The sequence below is a fragment of the Thermochaetoides thermophila genome (assembly GCF_000221225.1).
Source record: "Thermochaetoides thermophila DSM 1495 unplaced genomic scaffold scf7180000011820, whole genome shotgun sequence".
Taxonomy (NCBI): Eukaryota; Fungi; Ascomycota; class Sordariomycetes; order Sordariales; family Chaetomiaceae; genus Thermochaetoides; species Thermochaetoides thermophila.
In genome coordinates, this window is record NW_006383036.1 from 2,488,811 (window position 1) to 2,512,881 (window position 24,071).

The window sequence follows — 24,071 nt, forward strand, 5'->3', positions numbered from 1 at the left end:
CAAAAAGTGATAGCTCCTGGGTGGAGGCAAGACAAGCTTCAGCCTCACAGAGCCTTTTCCCCCATATCTGGATATGTTCCCAAAAAAAAAAAAAGAATTATGATGACCAAGATGGTGATATGAGCCCGTCCAAATAGAGCTATGCTAGCGTGTGTCTAAGACCTTCTAGCGCCAGATTTCTGATCTGGTGGTTTTATCAGATCGGAAATTGATAAAATGCTGATTTTACCTCCACTAGTCTAGTATCGGCGATACTATTACTAGCTCAGCGAAGCGAGCTATCCGGACTAGTTCGGATGGGAATTTTAAGGGTATGGAGCGCAAAAGAGTGGGAATTCTAAGAAAATAGGTAGTTTGCAATCTCACAAGTGGATAAGATACAAAGACAAGAACTCTTTCAAACGAGATTTTCATGTTATCAAGTCGCCATCACAGGTAGCTCTATCTGCCACTACACTGGACGCTCATCTCTCTCTATGATGAGTGCTTACATACAAAAGTATTTGATGACATGATCTGAGGAGCAGGCGATCAGTTGATCTAGGCGAGAAGCATTCGGAATGGATCGACTTCGAAGATTTTAAGCTGAGAAAGAGAACTCATTGTTGCCACTACCACTAGGGGCAGCAGCAGCACCGGCCTGTGCTGAGCCATCGTCCTGCAGGGGTGGTGATGACGACGACGACGATGATGATGATGATGACGATGAACCCGTACTTTCCAGCGCTACGTCCGACTTCTTCTCTCCGTCGCCTTTGGGCGTGATGTCTTCCTCCCGCTTATTGCTCTCACCATCCTGGATCTTCTCCTCGTCCAAGATTCCCCTATCTGTAACATCATCATCCTCACCCTTTGCCTTCTCCTGACTCCCTTCATCCTCCCCAACCATCCTGTCCGCAGCCACCTCCCAATCCTCCTCCACCTCTTCCTCAAATTTCTTAATCGGCACAACCGGCTCAACCTTCTTAACCGTCTTCCTCAACGCCACAAACCCCTTCCCTGACGAACCCTGCTCCTTCTCCTTCTCCTTCTCCGCAGCAGCCGCATTCGCCGCCGCCGCAGCCCTCCTCCATGACCCGCGACTGACTACCGCACTCCAGCCACCTGCATCAACCTTCTTTCTTCTCCCATCATCCCCTTCACGCCGAGAAATGGTCAGGACGCCATCGACGTCAACGACGTGGCAGAGCAGGACCGTCGAGGCGAAACCCTCGCGTGTGACAGTGCGTGTGATGGATGGTTTGAGTGCCGTCAGGGCGGACTCGATGGCTTGCGGAGTTGTTGAGGCGTTGGCGATGGAGGCTGCGGTGAAGATTGGCGAGGCTTTGATGACTATTTCGTCAGAGGGGAGAAAGTGGATTGTGAAGGTTAGGCTGGAGGGGCGGGAGGGGGACGAGAGGGCAGTGGAGAGAGCCTTGTCGAGCTCGTCGATGGTTAGGCCGAAGCGGGGAGAGGCGAGGAGGATGGCGTTGAAGGGTTGGACATCGTTCGGCTTGGGGCCGGCTGCGGCGGCTCCAGAGCGTAGGGACGAGGCCGAAGCGGCTAGAGTTGATGCCTGCTTCGCGATGCGCAGGCACTGGGCCAGTGACTTCCTGGGAGCCGAGACGAACTTTGGTGTCTTAAAGATACAAACGTGGCGATGCGGCTCAGGGTCCTGGCTCTCGTGGTCAAAACCGTAGTCCTCAGCCAGGGCATGCAAGAAGGCACGCTGATGAGCGGGCATGGGCTTGAAGCGCATCCGCTTCTCGTCTGATGCGGCAAATAACTTAAACTCCCTTTCCCTTTCCTGCGCCCAGGTGATGTTATCGCGAAACAGCTTCAACGTGGTGTCAGAATACGGGATGTGATCGTCGGTGTGATTGGGATCGATGTTAAGTGCCTCCTGGAGCTTGCGGTTTCGCTGCAACAGCAAACACTCGTCATCGCACTTGAGCATTGACTCCCGAGTCGGCCAAGGGTTCAGCATGGTCGCGTTGCACCGCACTTCCTGCTTGCGATGCTGACACGGGCACGTAATGAACGTCTTAGACTGGCACGGCTTGTCCTCCTTGCAAGGGAACGGCGCATGGCATTGCTCAGCGCAAGCGTGATCGCACGACTTGCGCTTCTTGCCACAGGGCTGTGAGCAGTGGGTGCCGGGAACGTCGACATCCTCGCACTCGCCAGGCTTGTGGCATGGCTTTCGGCACTCGTGGGCGCCGCACTTAAGTTTCTTCCCGCATGGGAGACCACAGCTCCCTTCTTCAAACCAGCACGGCTGGTTCTTTAGCATCTTCTTGCCGCACACACAAGGCCTCTCCACGAGAAAGGGACATTTGGGACACGGCATGTCGTCCTGGTGACACTGATGCTGGACGCCAGGATGGCCACACGGCCGGCGCCTCGTACACGGGTACCGGCACTCGGGAGGTTTAGTCCCGCAGGGCTGGGGCGGCTGGAGGACTGTCCGGCCACAGTGGCAGCTAATCTCGTCGAAGATGGCTTCAGGGCACGACATGCACGGCCCCTTGTGGCAGAGCTGCTGGCAGTTATGCTGTCCGCATTTCAGTGGGCGACCACACACCTGAAGACAAATATGTTCAGGCTCATAGTTCTCATTGGCGCCGGTACGCTTTTGCTTGCGCCGCTCGGCAGCCTTCTTCTCGCCCGGGCAGCACCGCTGTCCACACTCGTGACGGCCACAGTTGAGCTGGGCCTTGCAGATGCGGAAGCAGTGTGGGGCGACGACTTCGCCCTGGTGGCAAACCGACTTCGCCGTTGTCTTGCCACAACGGCAGGCGATATCGACGATCTGGGAGCATGGCGGGCAAGAGCCGGTGTGACACTCGGCCTGACACCGATGCCCACAAGCTAGCACTTTGTTGCAAGGCTTGTTGCAACGAGGGATCGGATCGAGACATGATGTCCTCGGCTCCGTGGACAGTGACGCCAATGGTGTCTTGCCGCATGGGCAATGAGTGACAACATCAGGAGAGAAAGGGCAATGCGCAACCTCTTCGTCCTGGGGATGACACGGCTTCTGGCAGGAGTGATGCCCACAGTCGAAAGGACGACCGCAGATACTGCCGCATTGGAACGAGCCATCAAACCACTTCGATAACTCCAGCAATTCCTCTTCCTTCGCCGGCAACTGACCCCAATTAAAGGACTCCAGGATATCATCGCGCTGGTTGCAAGGGATCTCGCGCCGCTCCTTGCCGCAGTAGCAAACCGACGGCACGAGGATCTCACAAGCACCGCAAAGCCCGGGATGGCAGGGCTGGGAGCAGGTGTGCTCTCCGCAAGGCAGCAGATCGCCACATAGCTCCCCGCAGCTCCATCCCCTGCCGTAGTTGGTGTCGACGCATCGTTTTGTAGACGTATTCTTACCGCAGAAGCACATTTGGGGCGGCCCCATTAGGTTGCATGGCGGGCAAGGACCGGCATGGCAGAGCAAGGAACATTGATGCGGGCACGTAGCGCGGGGCTTCGAGCAAGTCTGGCCACAACTGTGAGGCGGCAGTCCCGGAATCGGCTTTGGGTCGAAGTCTTTGCCGCACCAGCAGTGATATGACCCCGGAGGGTCGATCAGCTGAGAATTGCACCCAGGACATCTCCAGCCCTCTGGCTGGTTAGGCCTTGGATTCTCTTGCTTCTCCTTCATCTGGTTCGCATACCATTTCTTTACGCACGAAAGGTGAATAACGGTCCAGCAAATGGCACACGACCAGATCTTGGAGTTCCGCAGCACATCGTTGGTGCAGATGACACACTCGTACTGCTTGTTGTCAATATCCTCGTGGATTCTCGTCGGCAGGTCCTCTGCCGAAGACTTGGTCGTCACTCTTGGGGCCTTTGGTGGCTTCGGTGGCTTTGGTGTAAGCTGTTGTGCAGTCGGCTCGGGGCTGGGAGCTGGGACTGACTGGCCAGGGACAAACTCCGGGGCAGCAGGCCGCAAGTCCGTACCCGAAGCACGCGACTCCCCTTCTTGAGAAGGCCCTGCCAACCCCGGAGGAAGTTGACGGCGGCCTCCCCTATGCGAAACTACCACCGACCTCTGGCCAGACCATCCTCTCCCTCGGCCCCTACCCACTCGTCTCCCTCTGTCTCCCCTACCCCTCCCTGACTGCTCTCCTTCGCGATGAGCCGCATCCGGAGCCCCACTGGGGGGAACATTGGATGGCGCCGGATTACTCGCAGAGCTAACAATAGGTTCTGATGGTGTTGTTTGAGTTTGCTCTCCGTCTTGCGCGGGTCGTGACCTCGGCTGTCCATGACCATGACCCCTTCTTCCCCGTCCTCCACGGCGGCCCCCTCTTCCGCGACGTGGATTATCTTCTAATGGGACTATTTGAGCAGCTGGTGCTGAGTCGGCCATCGCTGTACTGCGTTGCTGGTTCTGGACTCGAGAGAAAATTCCGTGCTCCAGGGTAGTAGTGTGGTGTGATTCTTATGTCAATTTCCGGCTGATGTGGGATTCCGAGTTGTGAGGATTCAGTGAGAAACACTCCCTATGAGATGCGCTTTTTGAAATACAGCGACTTTGGAAAGACCGTTTAAAACAAAAAGAAAAAAAAACCGAAACAAAGCGATCTCGAAAGAAAACCGAGTCTCAGCTCAAATCTGTTGGGGAGTGAAAAAGTCCCGATTGAAGGGAGAAAACGGCTCGAGGCTTAGTAGGAAGGCAGAAACGATGTGGATGGCAAATAAGTTGCCGGATGAGTAATAACACAGTACGAAGAGCAAAAAGTTTTCTGCGTAAAATGTTTGTATTAACACTGTATAGGCACTGTTCCGGTCTCAGGGTTAGGGGTCGGGTCAACTTCTCCCCATCCTCTCACGCCAGCAGCGTTTCTGACAATGAATCATACTACCATCCAACCGTTACATGCGACTCTCATGAAAGTGATTTTTATGACTCACTGTCCTCTTGTGAACTTAATCGAATCCTATCGAGTGACCTACCTATGACACCACTGTGATAATAAATTCTCGCTTACCTTAGACCGCGACGACTATCGTGAGGACAACCTGAACCCCTCCTCATCGGCCGATGAGATATGACCAAGTCTTACTGTTATACAGAAATACAGCCAATCTACTATGATACAGCACCCTCAAACAGCCTCCTACGCTCAGCACAACGCAGCTCAACATACCAAGCCCTTCCTTCCTTCCAGCCAAATAACGCATGGTGCGTTCTGGTAGTACCGGACGGACAGTCACCAGATAGCACTGCGTCATGGCTCGTAGATCTTCTTCAGTACATAACTTCTTCCAATTCTGCCCATCCTTTGCCGCACATCTTCTGGAGAATTTGGAGAATGCAAGGGTGTTGCCAGAGTCTCTTCGAGAATGCTTCCAGCGCTCACGCTTCTCTGGATGTGGGCAGCAAGCTGTGAAGTGGCCGATAGAGGCGTCGACGAAGATGTTTTTCCAGGAGTGCGCTCGATGCGGCCGAGAGGATTATGTGCTGGTTGAGCAGGTATTGCTTGTGGAAGATGGGCGATACGTTGTATTAGCCCGCGCGGATCGGCCGGGTCGTCGATACTTAGGAGGACCAGTCGGCGCAGCTCAGGGGGCAGCGTCTTTAAATGTAGGCGTCACAGACCGGCGGACACCCAAGATGTGAGTCGATAGAAACGACATTGCGAGCGTGGAGAAGAGATTTGTGGCCTTCCAGCCACACAGGATGCTTGGGTTGGACAGCTGCTTTGCGGTCCGGGGTGGAGGCTGGACAGAGCGCATCGTCTTTGCCTATTCGCAATACCAACCGAGGATGGGAAAAAATAATCGTCGAGTCTCCTTGCTTTTTAGGTGAGTTAAGAAGCAAGTCACGTTACTGTATCCTGTAGTCGTATGGACACAAGTGTGTGGAAACCACAATAACAAATCACGGAAGCCATCTTGGGAGGGCAACGGAGCGAGGTTAACATGCCAACTCCCCTACAACATCATTGTACTGTATCGTTGGCCAGCAGACGGCAAAGGGCTTCTTGGTGATCCAGTATGGCGAGTTGGTAGCGTGCGATCGATTTCGGTCACCATTCACCGTTGTTGTTGACCCCAGATGACTGGTGACGGCCCAAGACCGGATCGGGAGAACAAGCCGGAAGCTACGGGATCGGAGACGTGGGGACTGGTAGAAGGGAGGGCCGCTACGATCGGTGCCCGTTGTGGGCCACACTGTTCGTACATGGCCGGACCCTCCGAGCTCGACAATGACACGGACCCTAGGCCCGAGAACTGGTTGGGAACCTTGGGGTCTGTGAGAGCCAAGACATGCACGGGTCTTCACTTCGCACCTCGTCAGCATCGCTAAGCAGGCGACTGGTCGTGCATGCATGATGATCTCATATCAATCTTTCTGCCTGTATAAGCCGTACACCCGGAAGCTTCCAGAAGGATGCATCCTGGCTGCTCCCCTGCAGGGAAAAACCCCGATCGATAGCAGGCCAGCCAATCCAGAAAGATGTCAGCATGCTGGGCCATCTCGGTGCATGACTGTTGTGGTAGGGTTACGCAGGTCTCTGTCAGTCGAAGTATTTCCTGATACTAAAAGTGAGGATGATGATGATGATGATGTTGGCAGTGGTGATGGGGCACAGTGTTTGGGGTAAATGGGCCCGACTCAAGAGAGAGATCGAGATCCACCATGACACCGTCACCCCGTCTGATCCGTAGCCGTGCGCTGGGACTTCGATCGAGTTGCACTCTGTGCTCGGGATATTTATGGTGCTCGTGCCGCAAACGAGCACTGAAACATACTTAGACTTGGGGGTGGCGTCACAAAAGAGAATTAGACAGCTATGTCTTTAGAATTGACAGGTAAAACTCGAGACTCGACTCGCTCGACTCGAGCTTTGAAGTGATGCAAGTGTGAGAAGAGATAAGGCCGAGCGTTCACATGACGGCCGGGATCGACAGTATGACTTCGTGGGGGTTGGTTGCTGCTTCGACGCCCATTCGGCCAAGTACGACGGCAGCGGACGATGGTGATCCGAAGAGCCGGGATGTCGGCCAGGCACGGCGTTTGTGCGCCAAACAGCGGCCGTAGTCTCGCCACCCAGGCACTGCTGGCAATCGGAGTGTCTGTTTTCGGTTTCTGTCTTGCACATACCGTTGAAGGATTTAACGAAAGACGACCAGACTTAAGGTAGGACAGCATCCAACTTCAACTTCATACATGTAAAAAGGATTCACACATACCCACAGTCAATCAATGCTGTAAGTCAATGCAAGTGCAGGGCAATGCCCTCATCCTGAGTCCGACTCCCGAGGTCATTGATTTGTTCAGCTACCCCATTCCAGCTTCTGTCATGATCCATTCTTGCTCATTCCTGCCGTCCAGCCGCGCTCTCGGCCTGTCCTCTTCAGGCAGTCGTCACTAACACTCTCCCCCGCAGCGAGACCCCGCGGTGCGAGACTAGCGGGCTTGCCGACCCCCCTGTCTGTCCCGTCATAGCGGGCATGCCTCTGACCGAACGCCTGTGATTGGCCCGTTTTGCCGGGTAAACACCCCTATGTCCTGTTTGGCAGGCGCTGGGTCGGCATTGGGACACTGGAGTGCTGGGGAGTGCTGGGCGTGTGCCTGCCCTGGATTCCGGACCCGGGCCGTGTCAAGGTTCCCTCCAGTCAAACAGTGGATCTTGCTGGGGGCTTGCTAGGACCCTGGCCGCGCTGTTGTGCTGCTCCCTCTTGCGCCGTCCCGTCACCTAAATGGCCGACACCAGCCTCTGCCTGGAGGCGCCTCTGCATGACCACAGCCAAGCAACCTGCAAGTCTGCAGACCCGGCGCACCGCACTTCTGCCAGCTCCTGCAGCCAACGGCTTAAAGTTTCCATCACCGTCCTGCCGTCGGCCAATCTCTCCTGCCACCAACGTCCTCCGACGAGCAACAACCAGGCCGGTGATAACACGTGTTTGCCGACCGATCGCATCTTCACTTCCCCCAGGGTCCGGGCGATTCCATCGTTCATCCCTCCCTCCATCCCTCCCTACATCACACACATCACGCATCACACCCAGACATCCAATGCGTTGAGTCGCTGGGCTCGGCATTGCAGCCAACCGACTGTGGCGATCGGACAGACTGACAGGAGGACGGAATACGGCCACGGCACTAGATCCGAACCCAAACCCATACCCAGACCCTGACCAACTGGCGCTGTGCCTACAAACACCGCTCGCAATCCTTTTTAACCCAGCTTTCCTCCATTTGCTCGTATCCTCACTTCCCCCCCTCCCCTCCTCCTCCGACTAACAATCCACACAACCTGCCTATCCTACCAGCCTGGCCTACCCTTTCCTATGAGATAACTCTTCCCGCCCAACCGACCGGCTTACCCGAGTTCACCACATCCCTCGGTCAAAATGGAGCCGGTCCCCGAGACTAAGAAGCTGGAGGAATTCCAGTCCTCTCCCGTCCCCGCCCTCAAGGTGGCCGAGCCAGCAAACGACGCTCCCATCTACCCTCCCGAGTTCCAACACCTGCGGAAGACAGCCGCAATCCGTCTCTCGACCGACCCGGTTCCTTGTTCTCCCAGCTCGCCATCGTGGACTCTTCCCCCATTGCCATACCGGCCTCGTGCTTCCTCGCCCTTGTCTAGCAACCATGTGAGGTCTCGCTCGGCCAACCTGGCACCGCCCATGTCGCGCACCCAGTCCATGCCCACACCGAGCTGCACCGGCAGCCTGCTCTACAACAACATGCGTCCGCAGAGCCCGAGCTCGCCCAGCCGCATCCGCATCCCCCGCAAGTTTGTCGAGGAGTCCTTCCCGTCCTCTCCAACCCGCATGTCGGTCCTCGACCCCGAGCGCCGTCTCTGCGAGCGAAGCAGTTCTCCCAACCTGGCCGCCACGACCAGCCTGGGCCCGGTCCCACGTCTCCGTCGACCCTCCTCACCGCTCTGCCAGGTCTCGAACGCGAACTCGACCACGAGCGTCTCTGTCCCCGCCACACCTTCCTCAGTCTCAGCATCCCCTCTCTACCGTCCCTACGACACCTTCCCAACCAGCTACCCGTCGTCCTACTACGCAGCCTCCTCCGTCCCGTCGACCCCGACGTCCATCCGGTCTAGGAGCCCCAGCATTTCGAGCCTCGAGACGATTCCCGACTCGCCGGACGCTGAAGAAGCTGCTCTGGAGGCCGAGCGCATCGCGCAGCTCAAAGCTGCCGCTGAAGCTTCTGAGGGCGGCACGGCGAAGCCTAGGCCAGGGTTGGACGCGCCTCTGCGTGGACGCACGCTCGGCGGGTTCAGCTCGCGCGATAAGAGGAAGAGGTGGAGTGTCTGTGGTGCAGAGAGACGGCAGGATTTTGATTTGGAAACTATTTGGGAGGATTAAGCTCCTTGAGGACGTTGAGGGGAGCGTGGCTTCGTTTTGAGATGAAGCCCGTTTGAGGATGGCACGTCCATATACACCTACCTACTTGCCTGGCACGACTTTCGACCCTTGCGACACATCGCACCAAAAGAAAAAAAAGCTATACCTTTTACTGGAGTCTACGGAGGTTATTGTCGGGTTTGCAGGCATATAGCATTTCTCTTATTTCTCGTTCTCGCTCTCTCTTTCATTTGCATCAGGGACGGATGGGTGGATGGATGGTTACCTTAGGCAAGAGATGGGGGCAAAGGAAGGAAGGAAGGAAGGAAGGAAGGAAGGAAACAACACATTGGCAGGCGTTTGACGGGTCTTGTCCTTTTGATACCCTTCTTCTTTATTACATTTTATGGCATTCATTACGCCAGATTTATGTTGCGCTGTTCTGTTTTTGCTATTGTATTTGTCTATTTAGTTAGGAGAGGCTAGGTTCGGCTTAACTTGGGAGTCATTAAGTGAGGAATGTTGAGACTATGTAGCTATTGATGAGTACATTATGATATTGGCGAGATTCAAGACTGAGATGGTCATGATGCAATGCATTCATTTATGTGACTACCCTATGTACCCGATTTTTTTTTGTTTTTTGCGTCAACGTCTAGACATAAATATGCCAGTCTACCAGACCACACCCAGATCCCCAAATCCCATTTGAAATCCCAACGCCGTGAGTAGATGAACCCTCAATCAAACGGAATCCTCCTCAACTGATCCATCATCCCTCTCTTTCGCATCTCCCCAATCGCCCCAACACTACTCGGCACCTTAATCCCGCAACAATCGCTCCAACCATTAGGCTGGTGCACGTGTCTCCTCCCCTCCTTATCATCAAACACCTTCACCTCTCCCTCCAAATCCTCGTCCTCTTCTCCTTCCCCTTCCTTTTTCAACACCGGCTCACTCATCCCCTCCGCAGCGGGTATCAGCGCCCCGAACAGGAAGTGCTGCATGACGGGCAACTTGCCCAGCACCTCGTTCACGAACATCCTCCGCATCCCGGCCTCGATTTTCCCCCAGTTCTTGGCGCTACTGATGTCGTCCAGCATCGGGCTGTGCCAGCGCAGACCCTTGACGGTCTTGGTGCTATTCACGAAGGAGACTTGGTTAAGGTATAAAAACTCGTGACCAAACTCTTCGAGTGTCAGCTCCTGGTGGATGGCGCGGGGGGTTATGAAGGGGTGGTGGAGCAGCTGGCTGGCGCCGAAGAGGAAGGGTAGGAATTGGTAGTCGTCTAGGCCCCATACGCCATGGGAACCGGCGGGTTCGAGGTAGTATGTTAGCTGGACGAGGCGCATGAGGTTCAAGTAGCGGGGGAAGATGCGCAGGACGAGGGCAGGGTAGTCTGGAGAGGAGAGGAGGGAGAGCCGATCGAGACAGAGCAGCCACATGAAAAAGTTGAGTTCGTGGCCTGAGCCATAGTCGATGCGGGTGCGGTTTCCGAAGGAATGTGTCAAATAGGTGGAGAGTTCGGGGACGGAGGCGGGGGGCAAGGGAGAAGGGGAGGTGAAGAGTGTGGAGTGCCATTGCGGGGCAGCGGCCCGGACTTTGTCGACGAAGAGCCGGAAGGCCTTGTTGCCGAAGCGGGAGCCGCCTTGATCTTCCGGGGGCGTGGCGCGGCAGAGAGACTCGGCTTCATCGAGGATGGTGAGGATTGCACGGAGGGTAGGGGTGAAGTCGGCGTCTTGGACGGAGGATATCGGCTTGTCGCGGACGGATTCGGAGAGTTGGAAGATGAAGGATAGGATCAGTTTGTAGGTTGGTGAGGAGAGGAAGAGCTTGTGGTCGTCGGGGGAGAGGATACGACGCACGGGAACGGTGAAGGTCAGCGTCGAGAGGTCGGGCTTCGGAGGGGGCTCGGGCGTCTCCGGCACCGGCATGGGGTTCTCTGGCTCGGGCTTCTTGCGGCGCCGGGGCTCTAGCTTCGGGATCTTGTCGCGAAGATTCGGGATGCCTGGGCTCGGGTTGGATGAAGAGTATTGGGACTGTTGTGAGGGTTGCTGGGGGGCCTGGGGCTGCCCCGCGGAGGGGACTCGGCCCTGAGCTTCCTTAGCCCCTTGATCGGGAGGGCTGGTGTTTGCTGATGATGGCATTGCGCATGTGCTGTTTATTTCTTTATTTCTAAGAGTAATTCCAGCTGCTGGTTCGATTTTCGGGACTCTCAAACAGCAACGAGCGTGCCGAACGGCAAGGTGTTTGAAGTTGGCTTTGGGGTTGGAGCGACCAAGGGAGGTTGTCGTGAGGTTGACAGAACATCCAGAAGCTCCTCGTTGGTTGGTGTGGAGAGCCACAGTGGGGACCCAGTGGCAGGTCTCGGCAGGTGGCAGATCCCTGAAGCTGCTGCAACTGGCTGCCTTGCGATGCCCGCAGATGCCCGCAGCCGCTATCAACGCGGGGCCCAGATCAGCCCAGAATCTCAGTGATCGCTGCAAAACTCAAACGGCTGAGCAAATCTTGGGTCTCGTCCAGTCGCATCCCCACCGGTTCACTAAATGCCGGAGTGAAGGGAGCTCTCAGCCGCCAACAGACGCTCGTTTGCTCAGTTATTGCCAATATTTTGTCGCTCTCATCACAGCCGGCCTCGTGTGGTCCGAATTCAAATAGCTTGCCAATATGACAACAACGACGGCAACGACAGCTCCCGAAGCGGCCCTGGGAGTCCTGCCGCGCGCAGATGGGTCGGCTCGCTACTCACACGCCGGCTACACCGTCACAGCATCAGTGAACGGGCCCATCGAGGCCCAGCGTCGGGATGAGCACCCTTATGAGGCACATGTCGACGTGATCGTACGACCGGCCGCAGGGGTGGGAGGTGAGTGAGCTTCTGGCCCCCGCATACCTGAGAATCTGTCAATTTTCTCACTGGATTATAAAAGGCACCCGCGAGCGACACCTCGAGTCCATCCTGCAGTCCTCGTTTGCCCAGATCATTCTGGTCAAGAGCTTTCCGCGCTCGCTTATCCAGATCGTCCTGCAGGTTGAGGAGTCGCCCGAGAACGAGTATGTGAACACCAAGCTTGTTCAGGCTAGCCTGGTGAGTCTAATCTTGTCAAGAATATCTGCTTTGTTTCTGCTATTCTAACTGCTACAGAACTTTGCCGTCATGCCTGCCTTATTCCAGACGGCAATGCTGGCCCTGCTTTCGGCAGGCGTCCCCATGAGGGCAACAGCAACAGCTACCGCCATTGCTCTCGCCAGTGAAAACGGTGCCACCAAGACCCTGATCGACCCGTCCCCCAGGCAGGTCGAGTTGGCCCAGTCGGTGCACGTGTTCGCCTTCACGTCGCAGGATGAGCTGCTACTAGCCGAGAGCGAAGGGGACTTTACCATCAAGGAGTGGGATGCCGCCTACGAGACTGCCAAGAATATCTGCTGCCGGCCGTCACCCACGATGGACGGCGTACAGATGATGGCGATTGATGACGACCGTCTCGTCGGTCCGGATCTGCGCCATTTCATCCGCTCGACGATGGAAGCCAAGGTCGCTACCGATCTCCATTGGAAATCGTGAGGGACGTGAGAGGGGAAACAAGCGGCTCATGGAGCTGCTCTGTCTTATCTCGCGACTTCAGAACGTCAACTTTGAATCTGATTCGGAGCATAGAGTGCTTCGAGTAGACAGCGGAGCTACCAAGAGCGGTAAACGCTCAAGGGAGAGCTCGCATCAGGCATAGGATGCGGGCAACGAAACCCCGCCGCTATTGTCGCGGCACGATGGAGCAGGAAAAGGAATGCGGATCGAGAGCATCAGCATGGATGTGTTCGCTCGCAAGCATAGATGGGATGGACCCGCAATCAACAGCTTGAAAGAGTGTGCGGCCTACGTGCCGGCGAATGGATGTCGCGGCACTGAGCCACGGCATTGGGAGTCTGGAGTTATCGTCAGCAACGAGAGCGAGATCAAAATGGATACTCCCGTTTTGGATTTTTTGCGACTTTACTGCTATCTGCACCCCTTTCTCTAGGGGCTTTTTTGTGTGTGATGGGAACCAAGCGCCGTCATCCCAAACGTGAGGGTGGATCCGGTGCAACATGGGCGTGTTTGGGACTGTCCCACGAGCGGGCCGAGGCTTGTTTCATCTCAGCATCGCTCCTGGCGGCCAACGTAACGCTAGGAAGAGTCGTGACACCGCTTTTACGCATTTTCACAGAGAGACTACAGAGAGCAAGTTGTGGATTTTGGGGGGAAATAACAATGCTGAAAATTGTGATGTGACAGAGAAGATCGAGAGAATGAGTTGAACCCCGAGCGCTTATTCCCGAGCTACCATTAGCCGCTTTCCTTCTTGGAATGTGGGGAAGGCTAACCTTCACAGCACATCTCTCTTATCTTACAGGCCCAAATATGAGGCTCAAGGCTTTTCTCGACCTCATTCGCCCGTCTCCTTTCCCCACGCCCCTAAATCTTTATTCGAGCGCCCAACTCCAGAGTCTCCGATTCGAGGTGCGCTGCTTTTCTGCATGATTTGCACAGGGATGTTGAGCCCCTTTCTGCGGGGTTCAAGAACTGCAGCGCTGCGAAAAACGCCCAGCCCATCCATCATTATGAAGGCCAATTGGGTGGCATGGCATTCCAAACAATTCCTAGCCTCGAGGGATCAATAGGCAGAAACCCGATCTTCATGCGGCTGCAGCCAACAACAATTTGGGATGGGGAGTCTTGGGTTACCCTGTTGCTGCTGTGGTTTGATGCAGGAAATCTGAGCTCGAGCGGCAGATGTGCAGGGGGATGCTGCCCCGCGAAGCCGCACCACGACTGCAAACCCCGTCCCAACTCGCTTCTCGTTCCTCCAAACCCCGGCCGCACCGGGGGGGGGCTCAATGAGACTCTCATATCCGTGTTTTACCAAATGGTGTTCTCAGCTCGAAATAGCTGTTGTCCGTTGCAGCCCTACCACCCAGCTGTGCTGCTGCTTGACTGCCATCCACGATGTGTAGCAGGGGGGTGAGATGAGAGGGGCTTTGGGTGAAGTGCTGTACACTAGTGTATGCAGTGCGAGGTTCTTGTCCATTCCAACCACGAATCACGCCTCCATCCCTAACTAGAGGATGATAATGACGGCTCTTCTCGAAGCGCGGGGGAGTTGATTTACCCATCTCCCACAAGCGCAAGGCCATCCACTTGTCCCCTACACCGCCTGCGAATTTTGGATGGATATGGAAATCATGAAAATGGGAAACCACGGCAACAGCATTGCAAAGTGTTCGGTCTTGGCCAGGTCTCTGACAAGAAAAGGCAGACCTTCTCCTCAGGGTAGCATTGCCGTGAACCATCGATCTCATTTTCAGATTCCCCTTGGTGCATCGTGTACGTACCGCAGTACGTACTTGTCTCCAACCCCAGAACATCTCTGACACGCTACCCCATCTTGCCCCAAGGCGGTAATCCCCTTGCTGGCCTCCTCCTCCGCTTCAATCTTGTTCACGGCGGCTATTAAACGCATCTGCCAGAATGCGATTTTGATGATTCCCAATCCTCAGTTCGCACTCGCTGACTCTGGCCCGAGTGGACACTGCCGACTCGACGTCCTCTGGTTTTTTAGCTTGAAGGCTCCGGGAGCATATCGACAGAGCTCTGGTAGTTCTAATCTTTGTTGTCTTTTCTTATCTATCCGCTTCTTAATATATTACTTCTCGACCTAATTTGTCCTATTTTCTTCTATCTTTTTCAAGTGCCCAGGCAGCCTTTCCACTCTTTCACACAACGTATCCAACCATCAGCAGCATCACATTGGCCAAGTTCAGATCAGCGGCCAGAAACGCATCTCAGCTTTCCGTGATCCTGCGGGCAGTCACACCGACGTCATTCTCAATTCGGCAACAACGTCTTGGCTTGATATAAGAATAGCTCAAATCAACCTGCAGGTCGGGAGTTGGAAGCCGATAACGCTTCTAAGAGGTTGATCTCAACAAGCGTCATCACAACCAGCTGCAGGTCCGGTCACATATACTGTGCACAATAATCCCACGGCAGCGCCAGATCTCGTGCCTTAGCCAGGAACGCGAGGAAGATCAACTGGGAAGTGCCCAGGCCAGTGGAACGTGGGACAAGCAGAAGCCAGCAACGTGCTTGGACCAAAACGGGCCCCTGACGACAACGCCGCAACGCCTGTTCGTCTTGACCCCGCCAGCCCGCCACCAAGACGCCGGGCCCTCTTTTAGACACAAAAAGCCAATCGCATCCCGCCAACAGCAACACTCCCTCTGCGTCTAACCTTCGTGTGCTTCATTCCTCTCTGCTCGGTCATTTGTCTTGCTCCCGAGACCTGTAGCCAGCAAATGTGAGTAAGCGTCTTGCTTTTGAGTGTTGTCATCGGTCCTGCTTGCACGTCATTTGTCTTTTCATCCAATCCGTAACCCGGGCTTGAAACATCATCAACCACTGGTCGGTGGTCCACTAATCGTCATCCCCACGCCGACCACAAGGCAGCATTGGGACGGCATACGGTCCCGCACGCAGCCCGTTGTTCTCTCTTTTTCTTTTTTTTTCCTTTTTCTTTTTTTTTCTGACTGAGGCCAGTTCATGCGGACAGATTCGCTGACGGGACGCAGCTTTATTATTTTTTTTGCTTATTTTCGTTCTCTCGGAGATTGCGATACGTCGAAAAATCCTACATATATTATCCTCGGGCGTTCTCGTCGATTTGCAGCAAGCCTATTGTTCGGGTAACCCGGCCGGATTTTCCAGCCCTGCTGCTAGCAGCCTTGCCTTGAGGCTTGAAAAAACGCCGCTGGTGACGTCTCCAAACCGTTCATCGGATCGGCTACTACACTCCTGCATTGTGCAACCTTTTTTCCTGCACGTTGGCTACTTTGGAAGCCTGGAAAGTCCGGTTGTGCAGCTTTGAGGCCTTTCCGCGATCTCGTGTCCGACGAGCTGCGAGATAGCATCTCGGCATCGTCGGTAATCTCTTCTCAAACGGCATCTCAACGCGCGGACAATTCAATAGCACTCGCCTCCCGCGAACTCAAGCCATTGCGGGCAATCCCACCCGCCCGAACACTCCAGCGTCCAGGCTTCCAGAGGATCCGGGCGCCGCTCGCTTGTCGAGACAGGCCGGGGGCAGGGTCTCTTGAAGGAGAAAAGATTCTGCAGGGTCCAGGGCACGCATTCTTGGCGACGCTAAAATTCGCTGCGGCCACCCTAAAAAAAACCCAGGAAAAAAAAACGTGCACTGGCAAAAAAAAGCCGATTTCAGATCGCGTTAGCTTGGTGGGGCCGAAACTAGCCACCCCACTGTCCACAGATACCACAGCGTGTCAGCGTCCACATAGCATCCACACAGCATCCACTCAGCGAGGAGCCCCAGAGGAACCCATACGTGGACCGTCGGCGCTCCCCCAACATTCCTAGTCCCATCTAACCCCATCCCGGATTTCTTAGCACTCGCCAGAAGACATGCCCGGCTCAATTCAACCAGCACTGGGTCACCCCGCCGGCCTTCCGCTCTCTCCGCAGGGGGAGCGTTGCGTCGAGCCCGGGGCTACTAAACTGCCGCCTCCTCCCTTAGAATCCGATGCCAAATCGCTCAAGGACCAGAATGGCCATGTTAATGCTCAGCGCCCTGAGGTAGCACACTCATCCCAGACCCAAACCACTTCCCAAAGCTCTCAACAGAGTCAACAAACCCAGCTCTCTCTGCCCAATAACGTCACCATCAACGACGACCCCACGACTCCGACCAGGACGTTTGTCCGCTTGCCACCCGCTCTCTCTTCCTATCTGACTCCTGCCATTCCCACGCCCACGACGGACACTGCCCCAGAGACTCCCCGAGTCATCCCCCAGTCCGTGGCGGCCCGCGATGCTGATCGCGTTGCTCAGCCGCAGTCGCAGTCCTTAGTTGCTCCCGCAGCCGCCTCCAGCACGCCGAACACCTCGGATAACTATAAGCCGAATCATCCAGCCCAGGTTGCTGCTCACCAGAACAGCCAGAACTTCCGTCTGCAGCCGGCTCCGGCACTTGCCCGCGGCCACAAGAAGAACGCTCTCTCGATCGAGTCTGTCCCGCGACAGACTATTATGAAGGCATTGGCCTCGGTAGCCCGCAATAACAAGCCCGAGGCCCTCTCCCTGACCAGCATGCTCTCCGCCAACGCTCCAGGCGACAACGGGCCCGCGTCGGCCTCGTCGCAGCAGTTCTGTGACGCCCTCAACGGTCTGACCCAGGCCCAGAACGCCCGCTCGGCCCCCCAGCCGCCGTCGGCCATCTTCCCTTCCCTGCAGTCGCCTTGCTTCTACCACAACCGCTTCGATGATGCGGTCGATATCGACAAGGTCCTCGAGGAGATTAAGAATGACGAGTGGATGTCGCACTCGCGTCTGGTGCAGATCTCAACGGGCGTCCGCGAGGTGTCTAAACAGCTACAGCGCCGGCCCATCCGCCGCGCGGTCAAGAACGTCATGATCGTTACCAAGGCCCGTGACAATCAGCTGGTGCTGTTGACTCGTGAGCTGGCCCTCTGGCTGCTCAAGACCCCGCGGTACGGGTCCGACCTGGGTGTCAACGTCTATGTTGATGCCAAGCTGCGCCACTCCAAGAGGTTCAATGCTCGGGGCATCCTGGACGAGAACCCGCGCTTCCAGGACATGCTGCGGTACTGGACGCCCGACCTGTGCTGGAGCCAGCCCGAGAAGTTCGACCTGGTTCTCACCCTCGGTGGCGACGGCACGGTCTTGTTCACATCCTGGCTCTTCCAGCGCATTGTGCCCCCCGTCCTGTCCTTCAGCCTGGGTAGCCTCGGCTTCCTGACTTCCTTCGAGTTCGAGCGCTACAAGGAGCACCTCAACCGCGTCATGGGCGACGAAGGCATGCGTGTCAACCTCCGCATGCGCTTCACCTGCACCGTCTACCGCGACACGCCCAACGGCCACGAAATGGAAGAAGGCGAGCAGTTCGAGGTCCTCAACGAACTTGTCATCGACCGCGGCCCCTCCCCCTACGTCTCTAACCTCGAGCTCTACGGGGACGACGAGCTCCTCACCATCGTCCAAGCCGATGGCATCATCCTGTCGACTCCGACGGGCTCAACTGCCTATTCCCTCTCCGCCGGCGGCTCCCTCGTCCACCCGGACATCCCCGCCATCCTCTTAACTCCAATCTGCCCACACACCCTCTCCTTCCGCCCCATGGTCCTCTCCGACACCATGCTCCTGCGCGTCAGCGTGCCGCGTAACTCTCGCGCCGGCGCGTACTGCGCCTTTGACGGCAAGGGACGCATCGAGCTGCGGCAGGGCGACCACGTCACCATTACCGCGTCGCAGTACCCGTTCCCGACGGTGCAGCGGACGGATACGGAATGGTTCGATAGCGTATCGCGGACGCTGAGGTGGAACACGAGGGCGGCGACGCAGAAGGCTTTTGTCGCCAAGACAGGGGATAATAATAACGGAAGTCAGACGGACGAGGATGAGGATGAAGGGTATGATATTGATACGGACTCGGCATGCTACCCGAGTGAGGAGAGCAGTACCGCGGCGAGCCCGTTAAGGAGGCAGATGAGTATGTTGGGGTTGTGAAATTTTCCTCATTCTTCTAATGAGGAGTGCTTGGCTTCGACGAGCGAGCGAGCTTTTTGTTGGCGCTATACCATGCTACATTCTTGTTATATTCTTAGGGACATTCTAGGGTTTGTTGAAACGGGCGTTCTTCTTGTCTTATTTTCTCTTGTTATTTATCCACATATCCAAGGTATCTAGGAAGGGAGCAGGCTCGGAAGTGAGTTGGAAGGGTGAAGGAAGGGACGGACGGGGAATGGTTATGGTTACGACTATATACTATCGATATGATATATCTATCCATAGGGAGTGCGATCACATACGTACGTACATATACATACAAGCAAACATGGACATTCATGATGCAAGCAAGTGAAATATGACATGGGGTTATGGTAATGAATGGCGATAGGGCATGAGGGTCGGTTAGGGAATTTTGATAGGTGTCTTGTCTCAACTTTTTTGTTCTATTGTATCATGATGTGTAGTGCTGAGTCACGGATGATGAGGATGACTGAGTGACTGAAAGCTTCTAATGAGATACTGAAGCTCATCCCATATAGTAGCCTCGGAAAATATCACTCGCTATTTCGAACTCTTGAGGGAACCATCTCACTTTTGATCTAGTGACACGTCTCTCCAAGCTCGTTTCTTCTACATCAGGTGCTGCTGAGGTAATCATCATGCCAAGACAAGCAAACACAAAACACACGAAACTCACAGTCATCTCTCGTTCACGACTTATATTCTGCCTAGGTAGCTAACCTCGCTATGTAGCCGAGTTAACAGCTTACATGACTCCTGACGCCTCAGAGATGACCTCCAACATTGCCAACAAGCTAAGGTAGGCAGCTACAACTAGCAGTCAGACAAGCAGAGATGCCCTCCTTTCTCTCACGTAAAATTTGCGGTGTAGGTATAAATAAATAAGCCGGGCGCATCGCTGATTTTTTTTTTCTTTCTGTATGAGGTGCTGCCCCCAGGTTTTGTTTTTGCTGCATGATGCCGCCGTCGTCGTTAGGTAGGTAGGCACCTTCCTTCCTTCCTTCCTTCCTTTCAACGGGGACCTTAAAATCAGATAAATCATGCCGTCCATCCAGACGTCCGCCCATCCGTTTGTTTGTTTGTCCCGTGCCGTCATAAGAAACGCCAGACATATATGTATAGTACATAAGCCAGACAAAGGAAATGGGTCTGTGTATGTAAGAGTTCCAGAACGGGGCGACTGCCTCAGTATATCCCTCTCCCCATACCCCTTTGTTTAGGATCGGAAAGGAACAAGCATTCCAACATGTATATACCCCCTTATGGTCACCTCCAATTCCCCTGACTCAAACTCAACAACCCCGCCACGGCATCCGCATCGCTCTTCTTACTCGGACTGACACTTTGCATGAATCGTTCCACTTCCTCATCCAGCAGCGCCGACGATCGTCCCGAAGCTTGCGAGTTTGTCGGACTCGAGCGGCAGCAGCTGCCATCTCTTCCCTCTGCTTCATCTCCTTGGCAGTTGCTCTCCTCACAGCTGCGCTCATCCTCTTCATCAATGTCCGAATCGTCGTCGTCATCGCGGTAGACCTCCACGCTAGGCGGTGAGCGCTTCGTCGGCGGGGATCGAATAAGTCGGTCATTGAGCCTGACCCTCCCGCAGGAGCGGTATGCGACTTGCGTGCTGTCGTAGAGAGCATCATATCCCTTGCCAGCCGGGTCCGCGTGCTCTCGAAATCCGTGCGGCGGGGATTCCTTCCGTAAGCTGAGACTGACGGGGTCGATGGGAGGGGACGTCTGCCCGTGGCCAAGAGAGTCGGTGATGCAGAGGTGGTGGCGCCAGGCCCGGGGGAGAGTCGTCTGCGACGACGACGCATCAACCACTCCGCCTTCTCGGGCGACCAGTTCTCTTTATCCGAGTCATCCCCATCATAGATGCGGTAGCTCTGAATGCCGGCGGGAGGTTTCGCCCCAGTCAGATCAACCTTCTCCCCTGCCCGAGCACCAATAAGCTGCCGTTGCTGCTGATTGAGAACACTTCCTCCCTTCACCCCCAATACCCCAACCTTCCCATTGGTACCCAGACTAGCCCTCGGCCTTTTAACTCCTTGCCCTCCACCAAGCGACCCCCTCCTCCGTCCCAGGTATGCCCCCGCGCCCCCCGTACTCCTCACCAAATTAATCTCTACCATCGCATCCCTCGCATTCTGACTCTCCAGCTTCGCCTGTACCGACAAAGCATCCTCCCCCTTACTCTCACTATCACAGCAGAACTCCCATGCCGAAACATCCAGGGAGCGTCCCCTTGTCAGACGAGGGGGGAGGGGCGGTTTCGCCGTGGGGGTCGACTTAGAACTTGATGGTGGGGGAAGAGACGAGGTTATGGAGCTCAGAGGGGGGAGGGTTATGGGCGTGGAGGGGGTACAGCAGACGGCGGAGGTGGAGTAACTTCTCTGCAGACCGGCACGAGGAATGGGGGGAGGGGCTAATGGAGGTGTTGGTGTTGGGCGTGGGGGAGAGGGCAGGTTGGAGACCAGCTCGGCTTTGCCGTCTAAGGAAAGAGAGAGGCGGAGGGGTTGGGAGGAGGAGGAAGTTGGTGGGGGCAGCGGGCGGGTATCAGATCTGGTGATGCCAAGGTCAGCTATATCGTTCATGAGGAAAGGGTTGAGGAGCAGGGGACATACGTAAACGGCGTCCTAGGCGTCGTCACCGCACTGCCGGTATTCCACCTATTTGCGAGATAGCCCACATCACCAGAGAATGTCCTTGTCAGCGTCGCTGGCGCGGAGCGCGTCGTGCCGGGAGGGGCATGACTCGGGGTGGCCGAGTCAAAGCCAATCATCGACCGGCGCTCCCACGCCACGCTATCAGGCTCTGGCGTCTCCTTGACGGCCGAGCTATCCCCCGCAGAAGATGATGATAAAGGAGGCTGTCTGACACGCTCAGGAGCCGACATGGGCGTCCGCATCGGGGCCTGCGAAGGCGGCTGCATGTGTGCCGGGGCCGGGGTCTGAGCCACGGTCGGGGGGGCAGAGTACGAGCTAGACGGAGCGGGACCAGCAGGGGAGGGGTAATACAGTCCTGTCGCGTCGGGCTGGACCTGGGTGGCGTCGGTAATGACGATGAACTCGTCGGTAGTGAGAGGGCGTGATTTGCGGCGGTCGTTTTGGCGGCGGTTTTGGAACCATATCTGCAGATGGGCAGTGTGCGGGTTAGCTCGTGTCTAAAGTCGACATGGGTATTGAAGCAAGATATAGGTCGTCGTTTTTAGGCAAGGGACTGGGGGTGGAGAAGAGGCAAATCAATTGAGTTGACGCGTGGGCGCGCGCCATGGACGCGTCGCGGTACCTAAATTGGCGGCGATGACGACGACGAGGGGAACGAAAACGACTGACCTGCACCTCCTTCTCGTTCAGCGAGACCTTCTTGACAATCTCCAGACGCGCGGCCTTGTCGGGCTTGGGGTTGGCGCGGTACGCGGCCTCGAGGATCTCCTTGTCGTGGGAGCTGTGGGGTAGGGGCAGTCAGTCAGCATCTTGATCACGTCAACCCAGGACAAAGACATTGAGATGCATACTTGGTCCTCTTCCGCTTGTTCTTGGGGTGAAACAACTCCTGGGCACTCTTGGGCCGGGCTGCTGGCTCTGGCGTAGCCATTGGCGTCGTGGCTGTCGTGGCAGGGAGGGACTTGGTCGCCGGGGGGGAGATGGAGGTCTGGTTCTGTGATGAACTGTTGGGTGACGACGACGAGGACTGTTGTGTCTGCGTCTCTGTCGCCTGCGTGGGCGACTGCTGCTGTTGTTCCTGAGACGAAGACACGTCCGGGGCGGGACCCTGAGGCTGAGGTTGGTCGCGGAGCTGTTGGGGCCCTTCTTTATCCATTGTGGAATTGTGATGCTTGTTATCAATCAGGAGCGCGCTACTAGTCCCATATGCAAGCGCGATGCTGCCAATGGAGTATGATGCAAAAGTCAGAAGAATAAAAAAAATAAACAAGCCCCGTCAAGGGACAAGTCAGTCGACACCAGTTGCAGACAGACGCGGTTCAGTTTATAGAAGAACCGAAAAAACGTAAGAAGAGGCGCGGGGAAAGAGTTAAAGTACGGTACCCACGAGGAAAAGACGGGGTTCAGATCGCGATGAACCACGAGCCGTGAACCATGAACGCTCATTCGTGTGTGCCAGGGCCCTGGCCGTGTCTGTGGGTGTGGACTGGATATGGAAGTGGGTAGTGAGTTGTGTCCCTTACGGAGTAGGTAGATATCTGACTCTCGAATCAATGATCTTAACTCGCGGTACGGGTCCCTCCCTTCATGGTCCACACACCGTGTTCCCCCTCACCCCTGTCCCGCGTCTGGCGTCACTCCAATAACGAGCGTTTAAAAAAAAATTCAGGGCTGGACCAATAAAAACGCCAGAAAACGCGTCCCGCCTTCTGAAAAGGGCAATCAATCAACATGCAAGGCTCACATGCTCGAGTTTGGGCGGCCCGGCAACGGTGCAACACCGACGCATTTCATCATGTCCGGCCAGGGTATGGGCATGTACAAGATTTAGACGACGCGCCCGCAACGCTCCGGTGGAGCGATTGGGTAAAAGGAGGTTGACGCGACGGAACCCACTGTGTGTGGGCGACCTGACGGGAGGGGATTGCTCGCTGAACCGACCGACTTTTCTCGATTCTCATGTATGAGGATCGACCGACTTTCGATCGAGTTTTTGACATCCATTGTCAATTCGTCCGAGTTTACCGTTCAAGGTATTCTTGTGCGCAGCGCCGCAGATTAATGGAAGACGTACCCGAACTCGGGTGAGACACGTCGACACGCTCACCGCGTCTCCATCTGGCTCAGCAGACGCCATCGCCTGGACGGGCGGACATGGTTAGGGGCGATGGGGCCTCCTGCATGCCATTACTCCTGCGTCGGGGGTTCTGGAAGGGTCTGCTGCATTCAATTAAGCTCCAACCACATCGTCGCTTGAGCTGAACAGGACTATCAAACGACAACTATACCATCATCCATGCAGTCATTGCGTACCATCTGAACTAGATAACTGTCTCTATCCTGCCCAAGGAAGGCAACAGGCATGCATGAGCAAGCTAAAGGAGACATACATGCGAGTCCAGGGCATCTGACTTCAAATGCTATGCCCACAACCCACAATGCCATCTACCTAACCATCCCAGCATAGAATCGATACCCTAAGCCTAAACCTAAGCCTATCC

At 55.7% G+C, this 24,071-nt stretch overlaps 6 protein-coding genes across 6 annotated transcripts; 3 read left to right on the top strand and 3 right to left on the bottom strand.

The window, feature by feature from the left end:
- Positions 1–580: 580 nt before the first annotated feature.
- CTHT_0056760 (putative fkbp12-associated protein) lies at positions 581–4,357 on the bottom strand (the record flags this gene model as incomplete). Its single annotated transcript, XM_006695936.1, has 1 exon — positions 581–4,357. The coding sequence occupies one exon, from the start codon at positions 4,355–4,357 to the stop codon at positions 581–583; it is 3,777 nt and encodes a 1,258-aa protein (XP_006695999.1).
- A 3,995-nt stretch (positions 4,358–8,352) lies between these two features.
- CTHT_0056770 (uncharacterized protein) lies at positions 8,353–9,324 on the top strand (the record flags this gene model as incomplete). The annotated part of the gene is made up of 1 exon (XM_006695937.1): positions 8,353–9,324. One exon carries the CDS (start codon positions 8,353–8,355, stop codon positions 9,322–9,324), a length of 972 nt encoding a protein of 323 aa, XP_006696000.1.
- Positions 9,325–10,043: 719 nt separating this feature from the next.
- CTHT_0056780 (uncharacterized protein) lies at positions 10,044–11,450 on the bottom strand (the record flags this gene model as incomplete). The annotated part of the gene is made up of 1 exon (XM_006695938.1): positions 10,044–11,450. The coding sequence occupies one exon, from the start codon at positions 11,448–11,450 to the stop codon at positions 10,044–10,046; it is 1,407 nt and encodes a 468-aa protein (XP_006696001.1).
- A 520-nt stretch (positions 11,451–11,970) lies between these two features.
- CTHT_0056790 (uncharacterized protein) lies at positions 11,971–12,868 on the top strand (the record flags this gene model as incomplete). The annotated part of the gene is made up of 3 exons (XM_006695939.1): positions 11,971–12,169; positions 12,234–12,391; positions 12,449–12,868. The coding sequence occupies 3 exons, from the start codon at positions 11,971–11,973 to the stop codon at positions 12,866–12,868; spliced, it is 777 nt and encodes a 258-aa protein (XP_006696002.1).
- A 3,888-nt stretch (positions 12,869–16,756) lies between these two features.
- On the top strand, positions 16,757–18,877 carry CTHT_0056800 (NAD+ kinase-like protein; the record flags this gene model as incomplete). The annotated part of the gene is made up of 1 exon (XM_006695940.1): positions 16,757–18,877. One exon carries the CDS (start codon positions 16,757–16,759, stop codon positions 18,875–18,877), a length of 2,121 nt encoding a protein of 706 aa, XP_006696003.1.
- Positions 18,878–20,167: 1,290 nt separating this feature from the next.
- On the bottom strand, positions 20,168–22,726 carry CTHT_0056810 (putative sequence-specific DNA binding protein; the record flags this gene model as incomplete). Its single annotated transcript, XM_006695941.1, has 5 exons — positions 20,168–20,615; positions 20,726–21,466; positions 21,529–22,034; positions 22,240–22,351; positions 22,422–22,726. The coding sequence occupies 5 exons, from the start codon at positions 22,724–22,726 to the stop codon at positions 20,168–20,170; spliced, it is 2,112 nt and encodes a 703-aa protein (XP_006696004.1).
- Between the last annotated feature and the right edge of the window lie 1,345 nt (positions 22,727–24,071).